The following is a 16,084-nucleotide window of genomic DNA, read 5'->3' on the forward strand; positions in this document are numbered from 1 at the left end:
TGTAAAAGATGACTGTATTACATATAACTGGTAGATCTTCCATAAAATGAATTAGTTATGAATGGAAAAGTCTGGATTATGTCAAAGATGTGCATGCCAAAATCATTGAATGGAATACACCCTGCTATTACTTTGCTTGGATACATGAGAGTGTAAGCGGTATAGTAATAACAGAATAAAAATACAATACAATATTTTCAGTATTATCAATCTATAAGAAACATACATTTTCAAAAGCCATCAGCATTAAATAGCATCTCTAACAAATCTAAAACAGAGCTGAGAATCCTAATAGTTAATTGTCCCCCACTATATTCAGAAGAGAGTGCAGATACTGGAATTATTTGAATTCTTTGCCACTGGTGTTACAGGATTCTCCTTGAAAGGACCACCTATCTCGAATTCAGACTCGGGACATTCAACGGCACAATTGTTCATCTTGCCGCGAGGCTGAAAACGCTCCACTTGATGACGGCGTCTCTCACTGTGAGATTTAGTGTGCTCTGGATCAGGACAATTTGCCTCAGTGCTTGACTTATGTGCCAGTTCCCTCTGCTTCCTCTGAAGTTGTTTTCTCAAGTTCCTTACAAGCATTTTCACGTGTACCATCTCGTAGCTTTTTTCACGCAGAAGACTCTTAGACTCAGTCAACTCTACCGCCAAGACATTGATTTCAGCTTCTTTCTGGGAGTTTTCAGATTCCAGTTCTGCCACCTTTTGACTCAAGTAGGCAATAGACTCCTTGGCATCACAAAGCTGTAACAGAAAGAAAGGAGTACCTTTAGCAGGGTAACATACAGGAACCTAGCAGCTAGCTTTAATTCGGGCTTTATATGTCTTGGGTCACACCGTCAAGAATCAGAGTAGGGCATTATGCAGATCAAATTGGCTTAAGTCTGATAGGCTAGTGATCCCAACTATAATTAATTAGGATCTCTTCCATTTCATAAACCTTGTTCTGGACTCCTATATGATACATGTGGTTCCCTTCTAGAGCTATAACATGCAAATAAATAAATAAATAAATCCCCCTTTACGACTGACTTTCATGCTATCACCATGCAAATCAAAGCAAAGCACAGAGAATTTTCACAACTCCATTGCATGAAATCTGATCAGTTTCATCTTAGTTCCTTTCCCCTGCCTTCTTATTCCTCTCCTATTTATGTATGTACACTTCTCTGGCTAGACAATTACCACTGATTCTGCTGAGTACCAAATTGGTGAGTGGTGTGAGACAGGAGAAAAACATAGAAGTAAAGAGAACAGTATAGCAAGAGAGATGAAGTACAGGGAGAAGGGGGAGAGAGAGCTGAGGTAGAGAGATAGGTGAAGCAGGGAGAGATGTGTGATAAAGAGAGGTGGAAAGAGGAAGAGATTGATGAGAAGGAGAGGTAGAGAGATTGATATGGTTTTAGAGGGATACAGAGAGCTAGATATGGAGAGAAGAAAAAGTAGAGAGAGGAACAAGAGTGCAGTTCCCCCATCGGGACAATAGAGAGAGGAAGCTGCAAAACAAAATGAGGTTAGTGAGTGAGAGGTAGCAGCAGGGAGAGGTAGAGGTAAACAGAGGTCACGTTATAGGGAGAAGTATATAGAGAGCATTGAGGTAGTGGAAGGGTAACAGAAGTAGAGGCATAGAAAGACTTATCATGTTAGGAGAGTAGTAAGACAGAGAGAAAGCCAGGTAGAGAGAGAACAGTCAAGGGTAGAAAGAGAGATGAGGCATGGAGAGAAAAGAGGTGAAGTAGAGAAACAGAGATGAGGTAGAGAATGAAAAATCGAATGGTGATCTAACTGTGAATTGAGTTAAAAATGTAATTCCCCAATTTGTTTCATATACAAATGAAGGCATATACCCCTGTACTGTTCGGTACTCCCCTTCGAACTCCAATGTACACCAAGAGCATTCACCAAGGTAGTAGCACCCATAGTGGCCTTTCTTTATGGCTACAGGGTACCGATAATACATGCTCCATTTTCCTGAAACTAGAAATCTAATTCCAGAGTGGTCTATAAAGGTTGATTGCTCTTTGTTTTCCTTATTCCAAAATTCATGACTATTGCCTGTCTCTAACCTCTTCCACTTCCACTCTTTGAAAACATATCCATGCAACCTAACAGTGCCTCAACTCCTCTAGCCTACCTGTTCACCCATCATCCATTTGCAAGAACTTACATAGCCCCTGTAAGAAAACAGGGCTTTTCCCCCCATTTGGACCACTAGATACTGGTTTTTGACTCTGACAGTGCACTGAAGCCTGCTAACTAAGCCCCAGTGCTCTCTCCCTAAAACTGTTATGTGTGGCTTGACCTCCCCAATTGACAAGGAGTTTACCCCGCTTATAAGTCCCTACTATATGGTACCAGTGGTCCCCAGGGCATGGGTGATTAAGGAGTCCCCAGGACTTTCAACAATGTTTGTGCCACCCTGAGTGACTCAAGTAAACTATTGACAGTAGGCCTGCCATTGCAGATTGCAGGAACAGTGTATAGTGTACAGTGCTCCATTTTGACTTTGCCACCACCATGCGTGGCAAAGTCAATGCACTTGTTTAGTATATGTAAGTCACCCCTAAAGAAGGCCTCCTGAACCCAGGAGGCAGGGTGCAGTATACTAAGGGTGTAAGCATGCAAGTGCAAGCTTATATGTCTCTATAGTGACCCTTATAATTAAAGTCCACTATAAGTGATTGGCAGTCCATAGGATAACATGGGCTTGTACCCGGGCTGACCTGGGGTCACTGGCTCCATTATGATACCACCTATGGTAACAAACAACTTGTCTCATCCCCCCTGACATGAATCTTGTGCCAATGGCGAGGTGGCAGGCACTCAAGTGGATATCTTAGAGGTTGCCCGCCTGCTTGCCCCAGCTTTTGTGTGCTCTGGCTGGCAGCCTACGCTGGCTGGTGCCAAGTCAGGATTCTGACCTCCTGCCACGCACAGTGATCAATCCCAGGAGTAAAGAACAAAGGCCTGGGCAGGAAGGGGGTAATACACCCTCCCTCCCAGGAAGGCTAGTGAAGTGGCACATTAAGGCAGTGAGCTTCAAAGGCTACACTGCCTCTGATATGCACCAGGGCTGCCCCCCCAAAGGAATAAACAGCCATGACCCTGCCCCTGGGACATTTGCTCCTGGACAGGCGGGATATTAGGTATGCAGGAGGGGTACTCCCCCAGAAGGCTACCTGCACCTCCAGGGTGAGCTGCCAGATCTGTACACCTAAGGATGGCTTCTACCATTTTTAAAAGTGGTAGAAATGGTGGGTTATGAGTAGAAAAGGTGACCTACACCACCGGATTTGGTCACCTCAAGGGCAGACTAGCTGCCCACTGGCTATTTGCTCCCATACCCCTAACTCTCCTAAATCTAGGATTTAAGGGTCACCCCTGGCACCCGAACCTCAGTTCTGATCCAACTTGCATCAAAGAGGACAGAGAAGAGACCTGTGTCAGTGGAAAAAGGAATACTCTGCACCTGTGGCAACACTCTTTGAACTACATGAACTAGACTCGTCCTAGGTCAGTTCCCCCAGACAGAGGGACGCCTGTGAGAGCCAGAAGCAACCTTAGACTCCCTTGGACTAGTGGCACTAGTCCCCTTCAAACTGCAGGTAAATCAACACTATCCGGCCCTCCAAGGGATAGCCCAAAAGCAGATGATCCAGTGCATTGTGGGAACTGTAGAGCTGCCTTCCACGAAGTTTCAGGCGGCTAACACGTTCCCCTGGACCTCCAGACGTCAAAGAAGTTGTGCTGTAATTTCTGCTGTCAAGGCTTGTTGGTCACCAGTCCATCAACTAGCCCCTGTACCCGATGCTGCATCAAGAGGGTGCTCTGCAACACCTTCAACCGACGTCAGCAGCACCCCACAGGTCACATTCAGCACCATGGACAGCCAGGACAACTTTACACCCGGACTTACAGGCCCGATAAAATTTAACTGACTGCTGTGTCCTGCAAGGGTATCATGCAATTCGACCTGCAAGTGACTAACTGTCACTACCATTTTTTATCATTGATCGCAATGCAAAATTTCTGCAGTATTGAATTGGTGTGATTTATGTTTGCTTGTAAACCTCATGACTCCGGTTATGTGTATGCTATTTTGTTCATTTTGGTTTCTAAATTAAGGTAAAATTACACTCTATTTTTATAAATTGGCTTTGGATTTCCCTTGAGTTGAGTCAATTACTTATTGTCCATGTTGGTACTCTGAAATGCTTAACACATATTCATCTAGTACAGCTTGACTGCTCTTTGCCACACTACCAGGACTGAGCTAAGGTTTTATTAGTGTGAATCCAAGAACCATCTTTGGGGTTTGTGACAGTATTGCATGGGGAAGCCTAACCAGCATCACTACATAATACTCCACTTTCCTACAGCCCCCACTAATGATCACACCTAACTCTAATTAATGTAATCTACCACATGGAAACCAGAGTAAAGCCATGGAATTATTTACTTGAGAGCACAAGACAAATCCCAGTAACAAAAATAACCAATGAGCAATAAACTTTGGGCTCAGGAGTAGAGTAGCATGCTACTGGCTGTAAAATGCTCCAACTCCTTATGAGAGGTAGTGAGTCATATATATATATATATATATATATATATATATATATATATATATATATATATATATTTATCAACAACTCGCAATGGAAGCTCCCTGAGAGGGAATCACGGGCGCAGACCTCTTGAAGTGCCAAACAGTTTATTCAGTAATTAACCCCAGCAAAGATGTCAGGACGCGTTTCGGCCGTCACAGCGGCCTTGATCACCTGACCACGCATTAGTGCAGGCCCACTATTTAAAGTGCAAGTGCAGACAAATTTACAATGGACATAGAAAACATACTGAGACATCAGGAGATTCCTTGTACATACAATGCGTTAAAACAAAAAATCAATTTTTTGCAGTTTCATATATTCAATCACATTATAACTGACAAATGCAAGCCTAAATGCCTATGACGTTATCAGTAGGAAATATTTCATATATATCTATTTCCCTGGCGTCAAAAAAACCTGATGTCTTAAGCCCTATTGTTATTTATATAAAGTGCTCACCGTGTTATAAAGTGTAATCAAAACCCTTCATGGGGGAAAAAATTAACAGTCGCCTTCACAATTGTCCAACAAAAAAAATCATATATAGAAGTGCATAAATGCTATAATATTTGGAGGACATAGAGTGATTAATGCTATTTGATGCAGAGGTAAGACGATCATACAACTACAATTGTCCAGCTCTATGTTTTGAATATAAAATCAAAATAAAGTGCAAAGATGCAACAGTACTTGATAACATAAAGTGACAGATGCTACTAGTGCTAATTCAACTTTAGAACTCTATATTCAGAGTATAGTATCAGATAAAGTGCATAATGCAACAGTACTAGATAACCTAAAGTGACAGATGCTGTTGGAACTAGTCCAACTCTAGAACTCTATATTCTAGATATAGTATCAGATAAAGTGCATGATGCAACAGTACTAGATAACCTAAGGTGACAAATGCTACTAGTGCAAAATGACATGGACCATCAATTGATGGAGACTAAACATGAGAAGTATAAAACGATCCTGTTATATGAATGTATAAAAAGAGAAAAGATATTTGCATACGGCAAAACAGTAGGTTACAGTCATATTCATCACAAGTGCCAGAAAAAAATGGAGAATATATATTGGTTAAGAAACAGTGTCATAATTAAAATGATCAATAAAAGGAACTGGGTATATAAAAAATTAAATACTACCCTGCGTATCCTTAAAACCAATCATTAAAACCAGCACAGAGAATCCCAAAATATATATTACATTACCTGTGTTGCTAAGAGTAAGATTTGAAGAAAGGGCAATATCAATAGTTGAAAGAATGGTTGCCTATATTTATATGATGTTTAAAGAAAGGTATAAAGGTCCTCCGTGGCATTGAGGCCACCCGGCCATTTGGAATCGAACTCTAAGATATATTGGGTTTCCAAACGGCGAAGCGTTGCCTCCCTATTGCCACCTCGTTTCCTCAAGGGTACTGATTCGATAGCAAAATATTTGAGGCATTTGGGGTCACTGTTATGTACCTTTTCAAAATGCCTAGCCACGGGATAATTCTGATCCTTATTAATGATGGCTCTAATATGCTGCAAAATGCGTTTATGCACTGCCAACTTTGTGCTGCCAATATACTTCAAAGAGCAGTCACATTCCAGGACATAAACACAATGGTCCATTTTGCATGTCAAATGTTGTTTGATTTCCCGTTGTATACCCGGGAATGTTGTGCAATAAGTTTTGGTGTTTATGCCAAATTGGCACGCCTTGCATGTAGAGCATTTAAAAAACCCATTTCTTATAGGCAACCACATTTGTTTTTTAAAAGTATCTTGACTGTTACCAGTCAACATGTTGCCCATACTCCTAGCTTTTCGGAAAGTAATAGAGGGATTGAGTGGCATATAGCACCCAATTACTGGGTCTTCACGTATGAAATGCCAATGCTTTCTCATAATATTCCTCAATTCCTTTTCTTGTTTGGAATATGTTAGAATAAGGCGTACTGGTGCCTTATCGGTGTTTGATGCCTCCTTTGTATCTTTTTTTTCTATATTCCAAAATTTCCTCTCGGTTTTAGTTGGGATCTTTTCATGGCAGCTTCCACAACTTCAAAACTATACCCTCTAGCCAAAAACCTCATCATGCATTCTTTTTGTTTTATTTCCATATCCTGAGGGTTACTGCATATACGCCGGATACGGAGCATCTCCCCATAGGGTATACTCCTAATAAGATGTGGGGGATGCGAGCTAGTGGCATGAAGTAGTGTGTTGCCTGCCGTGGGTTTTCTAAAAAGGGTAGTTGTTAAAATGTTGTTATTTACTAAAACCTGTACATCTATAAATGTCACTGTCTCATTGCTCACATTTGATGTAAAAGAGAGATTAAAATCATTACAATTGATATCTTCTATAAAGTTCTGCACACTTTCTTTGGACCCTTGCCATATGATAAAAAGGTCATCAATATAACGAAACCACAGCATCACATTTTGAGTAAAAACATGCTGATATTTGCACCTGACTACCAGCTCCTCCCACCAGCCCATAAACAAACAGGCATAGCTGGGGGAGAAGCTGGCGCCCATCGCTACTCCTCGCAATTGCTGATAAAAACAACCATTGAATAAAAAAAAGTTGTTCTCCAAACAAAAGGAAAGCATGCTTAATAACATTTTAGTATGATCAGCATATTCGATTGTTCTGGTACTCAAATAAAACTCGGCCGCTCTCAGACCATCTTGATGTTTTATGCTGGTGTATAGCGAACATACATCCAAGGTAACTAACTGGTAGTTTTCTTTCCAATTAAAGTTATCAATCTTTTTGAGAAAGTCACCTGTGTCTTGGATGTACGAATCCAACTTTTTCATATGGTCTTGCAGGAAGTAATCAATATATTTCGAAAGATTCTCAAAGGGTCCATCACAAGCAGATATAATTGGTCGGCCCGGAGGTAGAGTCAAACTTTTATGGACCTTGGGGATGAAGTACATGTAAGGTGTCAATGGATATTCTTTCTTAATGAATTTAAATTCTTCCCAGCTGAGGAGACCCATACCTTTCCATGCCAATACATTTTGGAATAGAGTCTCTTGTGCATTTTTGTATTTGAAAGGTGTACTTTTGCTGTAACATCCTGCTTCATCCAATTGCCTGTGGGTCTCTTTGAGATAATCCGCTGTGGGCCACAGTACAATATTACCTCCCTTATCCGAGTTGCGGATTATTAAGTCTGCCTTCTGTAGTTTCGAAATCAATTGTTTAAATTTTCTTTGTTGATTGGAATATTTCAGTTTCCTTGCTGAATTGCTCGTATACATAAGTTTTTTGAGTTGAATTGTTACATGGTCGCTAAATGTATCCAACCCGTCGTGAGAGGATAGAGGGATAAATTTAGATTTTGGCTTAAAGGGAGTATCAGGCTTCTTTTGTTTGTAGACTGAGATTAATTCGCCTGGTACCACTGGGTCACCCACTGCCAGTTGATATATATCATTGTACAGTGCTGCATCCGAAACCTGAAGATTACTGAGGCTGGTGCTGTTATCTGACCTTTTGTCAATTTCCGATTCTGGCTTCTGCAGATATGATTTTTTAAGTTTAAGTTTCCTAATAAATAGGTACACGTCTGCCCTAGTACGGGTGTAATGGAAATTTGTTTCTGGGCAATAGCTTAACCCCAAGCTCAGTATTTTATTTTCCGCTTTCTTCAGTTCAATTTGCCCCAGATTAATAATGGACTTAAGCTCCTGAGCCTGATGGCCACCAGCCTCGGTTTCTAATATCTTCGTGAGCGACCGCGTCCGCGTCCTCGCTTCCTTATTTCGACGTTGCTTGTTTGCCCGACGTCTCGCCCGTCTTCTTTGGCATTTTGTGGTGCCATCGTGTTTTGCGGTCTTGGCCTCAGTGTCTCCCTTCTCCCTTGTTTTAAAACGTCCAACTCTTCCCCCACCGTCAGTTTGATTCCTGATGCATTTCGTACCCCTTCATTTTCCGATTCACTCTCCCTTGCTGAACTGGAGGGTGAAGAGAGATCCACGTGCTCTTTCTGGGACCCCTTGTCTCCATATCTTTTATTGGCCGTGGCTACTCTCAGGGAATCATAACGCCGAGCAAAAGTGAAGATTTGACCGTTTACATAGTCATCACGGTCTCGTTTAAATTTCCAAATTTTCCGTGCCTTTATTTTCTCCTCCTCTTTCCCCAGCCGATTGTTCGTATCTTCCCTTAGCTTGGCTTGAAGTTGGGGGTCATGTCCTTGTTGCTGAATAAAAGCTTCCTGAGCGTCTATTTTAATTTGTAGAGCTGCCCCATCTATTTCAGCATATTTTACTAGAATCTGGACTAAACGTCTGGAGGAGTCCAGATTACATTCCCCCCATTCTGCCATCATCAAGGGGTTGGGTGTCTCATAACTGGGGGCCAACATGATTCGAAGCCCCCTTGGAATTCTTCCGACGTCTAAATATCTTTTTAGGGATCGGGCTTCCCACCACTTAGCAGTTTCTTGTTTTTTCATTTTCTCTAATACTTTAAATTGTTCTCTTAAGCCAGCAGGCTCTTTGTTAGTCTCCTTTGATGCCCCCATTTGTGTGATCGCCTCATTCTCCAAGGCATCAGAAAATATCTCATTGGCCACAAGCTCACGGGCTGCACGCGTGTCAACCGACATCTTATCTTGGGGGATTAATTTAAACAAACTGTTCTGTACACACTGGGGAAACAATTCAACGAACGGAGCAAAAAAGGAACACTCTCCTAATCCGTTTTTTCCTCCCAGTGCGGGCACACCTCCTTCCCGGTACCTCAAAGTTACATACAGACGCAAATCCTTACCGGAGAAATAGAGGCAGAATACTAGACTGAAAGCTCCCCGCAAGATGTCAGCTCAGCCGAGCGTTCTTCACCAACAGCGGAGAGCACCTATCATGCCTTTCACTTGTCCGGATAGCGTCGCAGTAAAAAATCTGTCGGGTCACCGAGGGGCTTCGCCTGTTTCCTTTTCCTGGACTTTACGTAGTGCCCCGGGGGTCCCCGCCGTCACTCACCACAAGCCTGTGGTTGTATCCGCTCGGGAGGCCCTCGAATGCAGTCAGCTGTTTTCAAAGCAAATCCTCTTGTATAGGAGGGGGTCCGCGAACCGGCAGCAGCCGTCTGCCGGTAATGTTTATCAACAACTCGCAATGGAAGCTCCCTGAGAGGGAATCACGGGCGCAGACCTCTTGAAGTGCCAAACAGTTTATTCAGTAATTAACCCCAGCAAAGATGTCAGGACGCGTTTCGGCCGTCACAGCGGCCTTGATCACCTGACCACGCATTAGTGCAGGCCCACTATTTAAAGTGCAAGTGCAGACAAATTCACAATGGACATAGAAAACATACTGAGACATCAGGAGATTCCTTGTACATACAATGCGTTAAAACAAAAAATCAATTTTTTGCAGTTTCATATATTCAATCACATTATAACTGACAAATGCAAGCCTAAATGCCTATGACGTTATCAGTAGGAAATATTTCATATGTATCTATTTCCCTGGCGTCAAAAAAACCTGATGTCTTAAGCCCTATTGTTATTTATATAAAGTGCTCACCGTGTTATAAAGTGTAATCAAAACCCTTCATGGGGGAAAAAATTAACAGTCGCCTTCACAATTGTCCAACAAAAAAAATCATATATAGAAGTGCATAAATGCTATAATATTTGGAGGACATAGAGTGATTAATGCTATTCGATGCAGAGGTAAGATGATCATACAACTACAATTGTCCAGCTCTATGTTTTAAATATAAAATCAAAATAAAGTGCAAAGATGCAACAGAACTTGATAACATAAAGTGACAGATGCTACTAGTGCTAATTCAACTTTAGAACTCTATATTCAGAGTATAGTATCAGATAATATATATATATATATATATTATCTACTGGCGGTCGCCAGTAGATAGTTATAGTTAGGATCGTGTTTCCATAGGAAATCTCAAAATTCTATTTTGAATAACTTTGGGGCCGGTTGACGAATCCTCGCGAAATTTTTAAAACTAATGGGGCGCTTGGCTCAGCTCCTACCCTGAAAGTCTCGGGGTGATTCGTCAAGGGGGGGCCGAGGAAAAAGGGGGTCCCAAAACACGTTTTCCCCATGCATTTTTTATAAGACCTTTAGTCGAAGGTACAGCCTGAACTGCTGAACAGAATTACTTGAAATTTGGCAGAGAGGTAGTCCTCAGGTCAGGGAAGTGCCTTTTGCAGGTCTGGTGTCAATCTGTTCAGTATCTCCTGAGAAAATAGCATTTAAAAGCATATAAATATCTATACGCGCGCACCGTGCGAAATTCTGATTGGTTGATAGATGTCAGTAAACATTCGAATCGGTCGAAATCAGGAAGTGTCGGCCGCCATTTTGTCTGTCGCACTGAAAAGGAAAGGTGGAAAAAAGGTGGAAAACGTGAAAAGGGGGCAGGGAAGAGAGTTCCTGACCCCCTAGCCTTTGTCAGGGGGTCACAGAAGGACCCCCAAGGGTGAAAAAAACATTTTATTATTTTTGGAAAAAATCGCGGGGGTGCGCGCACGGTGAAAAACCTTGAAATTTTTTTTTAATAAATACATAACTTATCATTTAAAAAAACGTACAAATTCACTTAAAAAACCATAGGTTTCACACACGTTATAGTTAGGAATTAGCATTTAAAAAACCTTGCAAATTCACTTAAAAAACCATAGGTTTCACACATGTTATAATTAGCTGGACATTTCACTCGTAAAAAACCAATGAAATTCCCCCGTTATAGTTAGTTCAGATAACTATAACTCGCGCGACCGCCACTCTATCACAAGGATGATGTCATCAGTGATGTCATGAGTGATGCCACTGACCATGTCATGAGTGATGTAATATGTGACGTCATGAGCAGTGGATTGCGGGCGTGCGAGTTATAGTTATCTGAACTAACTATAACGGGGGAATTTCATTGTTTTTTTACGAGTGAAATGTCCAGCTAACTAAACCTATGGTTTTTTAAGTGAACATATATATATATATATATATATATATATATATATATATATATATATATATATATATATATATATATATATATATATATATATATATATATAATTTCCTGTTGATTTCTCCCTTAGAATTCTGGTCTATGTAGTGCTCAGTGCAAATAAACGTGCTATAAAAAGTACAAGAGTGCAGGCAGTACAGTTGTACATTCATTACAGCACAAAACGAATTGTCTCCAAGTTATTAGACAGATGAATTGCTCAAGTCCAACAAACCAAGTATATAAAAATAAAGTGTAAATTGTTTATACTAATCCTTTATATCATAGGGTATATTAGGTCATCACCTAATGGGGTCAGATAACATAGGAATAGGGTAAATACCCATAGCTTATCTCCCACTTGTTTTACTCATTCAAACTTTTTTTGACCCCATATAAATAGTTGTTCTTTCGAAAGATGCACTTTTCTATCACACATAGGGATACATATTATTGAATGTAAACATTTGTTATTCAATTCTGTGCAAATCGATATGCGCTTAGTATTATAATGTTTGCGTAAAATCAGTGAAAGTGACATGTGCAATAGTGAGTCTTAAGCTACAGCTTATTACAATTCTTTTTGAAAAATTTTCAAAGGAAAGTTTTTTTTCTTTTTCTCTTGTTCTTTTTCCAAGAGGAAAAGGGGGATGAACCTGGAGTACAGTTTTTTTTGACATATTACAATTTACAAATGTATTTACATATATATATATATATATATATATATATATAGATATATTATCTACTGGCGGTCGCCAGTAGATAGTTATAGTTAGGACCGTGTTTCCATAGGAAATCTCAAAATTCTATTTTGAATAACTTTGGCGCCGGTTGACGAATACTCGTGAAATTTTCAAAACTAATGGGGCGCTCCGCTCAGCTCCTAGCCTGAAAGTCTGTGGGTGATTCGTCAAGTGGGGGCTGAGAAAAAAGGGTGGTCCCAAAACGCGTTTTCGCCATGCATTTTTCCATAGGACCTTTAGTCGAAGGTACAGCCCGAACGGCTGAACAGAATTACTTGAAATTTGGCAGAGAGGTAGTCCTCAGAACAGGGAAGTGCCTTTTGCAGGTCTGGTGTCAATCTGTTCATTAGTTGCTCAGAAAATAGCATTTAAAAGCATATACATATCTATATGCGTGCACCGTACACGCACCGTAAGCGTACGGTGCGCGCACCCTAACGTGCGCGAGCGTAATTCTGATTGGTTGTTATATGTCTGTAAACATTCGAATCGGTCGAAATCAGGAAGTGTCGGCCGCCATTTTGTCTGTCACACTGAAAAGGAAAGGTGGAGAACGTGAAAAGGGGGCAGGGTAGGGAGTTCCTGACCCCCAAGCGTTTGTCAGGGGGTCACAGATTAAATTTTTTTTTTTAATCTCGCGAGGTGCGCGCACCGTTCGCGCACGGCAAAAAAATAAAAAAAAAAATATTACAAAAAAAAGATTAAGGGCCATATGTAGGTAGCCTAATACCGGTCGGTAACGGCCGATTTTCGGTAAATATACCGTTACCGGCCGGTATTTAGGCTTTTGCTATGTAGGGGGAACATTTCAGGATTCGGTAAATTACCGAATCGGTAATTTTACCAATTCGGTAAATACCGAATCCTGAAATGAGATGTAGGTGACACTCAAATGAGTGATGTGTAGGGAAAATAATTTGGTATTTAGCACCAAATATATGTTGGTGCTAAATACCGAATTCATTGCAAAAAGCAATATTTTGCTGGACTAACAGTGCCATGTGGCAGACATACATGCCCTTAGGGCATGTATGTGCGCCACATGTGCACACATGCAGGAATCAGGGGTGCAACAGGGTGTCAATGTGACACCCTGCCACCCTTGAGTGTGCTCCCCCCATTACCGATTCGGTAATTACCGAATTTCTCCGATTCGGTAATATTTACCGAATGATTACCTACATACGAGTTACCACTTCTTAAATACCGAATCGGTAAAGTTCGGTATTTAAGAAGTGGTAACTTGTATGCTACCTACATATGGCCCTAAGTGTTTGGATGTTGGTTGGCTCTAAAAAGAGCCGTTGTGTTCATTGAGTGTTTTTTGGTACCTACAAGTAAGTACCGATGCAGAGTCTAAAGTTCAAGAGGAAGACACTGTTCCCTTCATCATTGAAATGTACACCGTCTCCTCTATAAATGTCTTTCATGTTGTAACGCAAGTTGTTGTGGTATATAGAACCCATACCATAGTCTCTGAGGAAAGCAGAAACAGACTTATTGACGTGCTTTCTTGCTTTGTCAATCTGCGGACAATGTTGGTAGGACCAGTTCCACTTTTGCCTTTGGCATATATTAGAATATACAAAGGCAGTTTGTGGAAAAAGTGACATCAATTGCACAAAGGTGTCCTTAACAAGCATTTCCATACCTACCCCAGTTAAAGTGCCTAGGTAATTTCCACCACAGTGCACAATAATAAGGTTAGGCTGTGGGAGATGTAGAAAGGTTTTCACCAAAGGCATTAATTGGTGCCACTTTAACCCTCTCTGACCAATCCATTTAATGTCTACATTTCGCAAAGCAAGATCTTTCACAATACCTCTTTTTTCTGCAAACTTTTCACTCCAGAAGACATAGCTGTGACCTATAATCCACACTGTGAACATCTTTCAAGGAGATCTGGATGCACTCAGAAGGTGTCTTTCAGTAGAATGGCAATATGAAAAGAAAAATAGTTGTAAAATGGAGGCTTACATACTTTTTTCAAAATAAAAAGAAATCATTGGCTGTTTCAGACCATTCAACACTAAAAACTAGGTTGTATGTTTAAATTTTTAAAAACATGTTTTGTATTGGTTCAGAAAAATGTGTTCCCACAGAACATTAGTTTGGATTTGCTGTTAGGTTTGAAAAGTCAAGCACTCTTGCGCTTTGGATTTGAAACATTGTGTGCTGAACTTCTGACCTCTCTGCTGACACCAGTGTTCCATGACCTGTTGCTATGGTAGCAGGCAGAAGTCATGTTGGGGGAAGGGATCATTTGGAAAAGGGTTGACATTTGCAACCAATAGAAATGTGTGTTTCCATTTGAAAAAATGTGGGAAGCACTGTGATTTGAAATTAACATGTATATGTGTGAAAAAAGAGAGGGAAACATTGCCATTTACTGGTTCTGCTGAGACGTGTACAGTTCAGAGATTCTGGCTCTGATAATCTGCTGTGTGAGTGGCACATTTCTTTCTCAACTAACTACTTTTAAAGGTGAGTTATGAATTTGAGAGGGGATGTATGTGGTGTAGTTGGATATAAATAATAGAAATGTGAATATTCTTATAAAGTTGTGTTTTACATTTTATTTTAAGTAAGATATTTGACTGCCTTGAACATGTCAGATATTATGGAGTATGTCTTCACCATAAGTTAAGGTGTACTGGTATCAACCAAAAAAACAGTTTTGTGCCTAGACTCACACCATGAGTCTGTCTGTACACAGGAATTTTTCACAGAGATTTAATTTGTGTTGCTGTTGCTCTGTTTTGCTTGCACTAGCAGGAAAGGGGCAGCTTGTTTTGAAGAACTGTGTTGGTTAGCATTCAGTAGAAATCACTTTCTCACAAATGAGAGGCAAATGCAAACACATTTGAAAATAGCATGGTACATTTTCCAACCACTTTAAAAGTTGTGTTTTACATTTTATGTTAAGGAAGATATTTAACGGCCTTGAACATGTCAGATATTATGAAGTATTTCTTCACCATAAGTTAAGGTGTACTGGAATCAACCAGAAATACTGTTTTGTGCCTAGAATCACACCATGAGTCTGTCTGTACAGAGGAATTTTTCACGGAGATTTAATTTGTGTTGCTCTTGCTCTGTTAGACTTGCACTAGCAGGAAAGGGGCAGCTTGTTTTCAAGAACTGTGATGGTTAGCATTCAGTAGAAATCACTTTCTCACAAATGAGAGGCAAATGCAAACACATTTGAAAATAGCATGGTTCATTTTCCCACCGCTTTAAAAGTTGTGTTTTACATTTTATGTAAAGGAAGATATTTAACTGCCTTGAACATGTCAGATATTATGGAGTATTTCTTCACCATAAGTTAAGGTGCAGTGGTATCACCCAGAAATACTGTTTTGTGCCTAGAATCACACCATGAGTCTGTCTGTACACAGGAATTTTTCACAGAGATTTAATTTGTGTTGCTGTTGCTCTGTTTGACTTGCACTAGCAGGAAAGGGGCAGCTTGTTTTCAAGAACTGTGATGGTTAGCATTCAGCAGAAATCACTTTCTCACAAATGAGAGGCAAATGCAAACACATTTGAAAATAGCATGGTACATTTTCCTACCACTTTAAAAGTTGTGTTTTACATTTTATTTTAAGGAAGATATTTAACTGCGTTGAACATGTCAGATATTATGGAGTATGTCTTCACCATAAGTTAAGGTGTACTGGTATCACCCAGAAATACTGTTTTGTGCGTAGAATCACAC

At 40.5% G+C, this 16,084-nt stretch overlaps 1 protein-coding gene across 1 annotated transcript in view; it reads right to left on the bottom strand.

Annotated features, from left to right (window-relative positions):
- Positions 1 to 315: 315 nt before the first annotated feature.
- Positions 316 to 16,084, bottom strand: part of LOC146797683 (uncharacterized) — a 115,082-nt gene continuing 99,313 nt past the window's right edge. Inside the window, exon 2 of the mRNA XM_085627630.1 lies at positions 316 to 756. Coding sequence (XP_085483756.1) covers positions 316 to 756 — 441 coding nt within the window. The remainder of the gene's footprint in view (positions 757 to 16,084) is intronic.

The sequence above is a fragment of the Triturus cristatus genome, chromosome 9 (assembly GCF_964204655.1).
Source record: "Triturus cristatus chromosome 9, aTriCri1.1, whole genome shotgun sequence".
Lineage (NCBI taxonomy): Eukaryota > Metazoa > Chordata > Amphibia > Caudata > Salamandridae > Triturus > Triturus cristatus.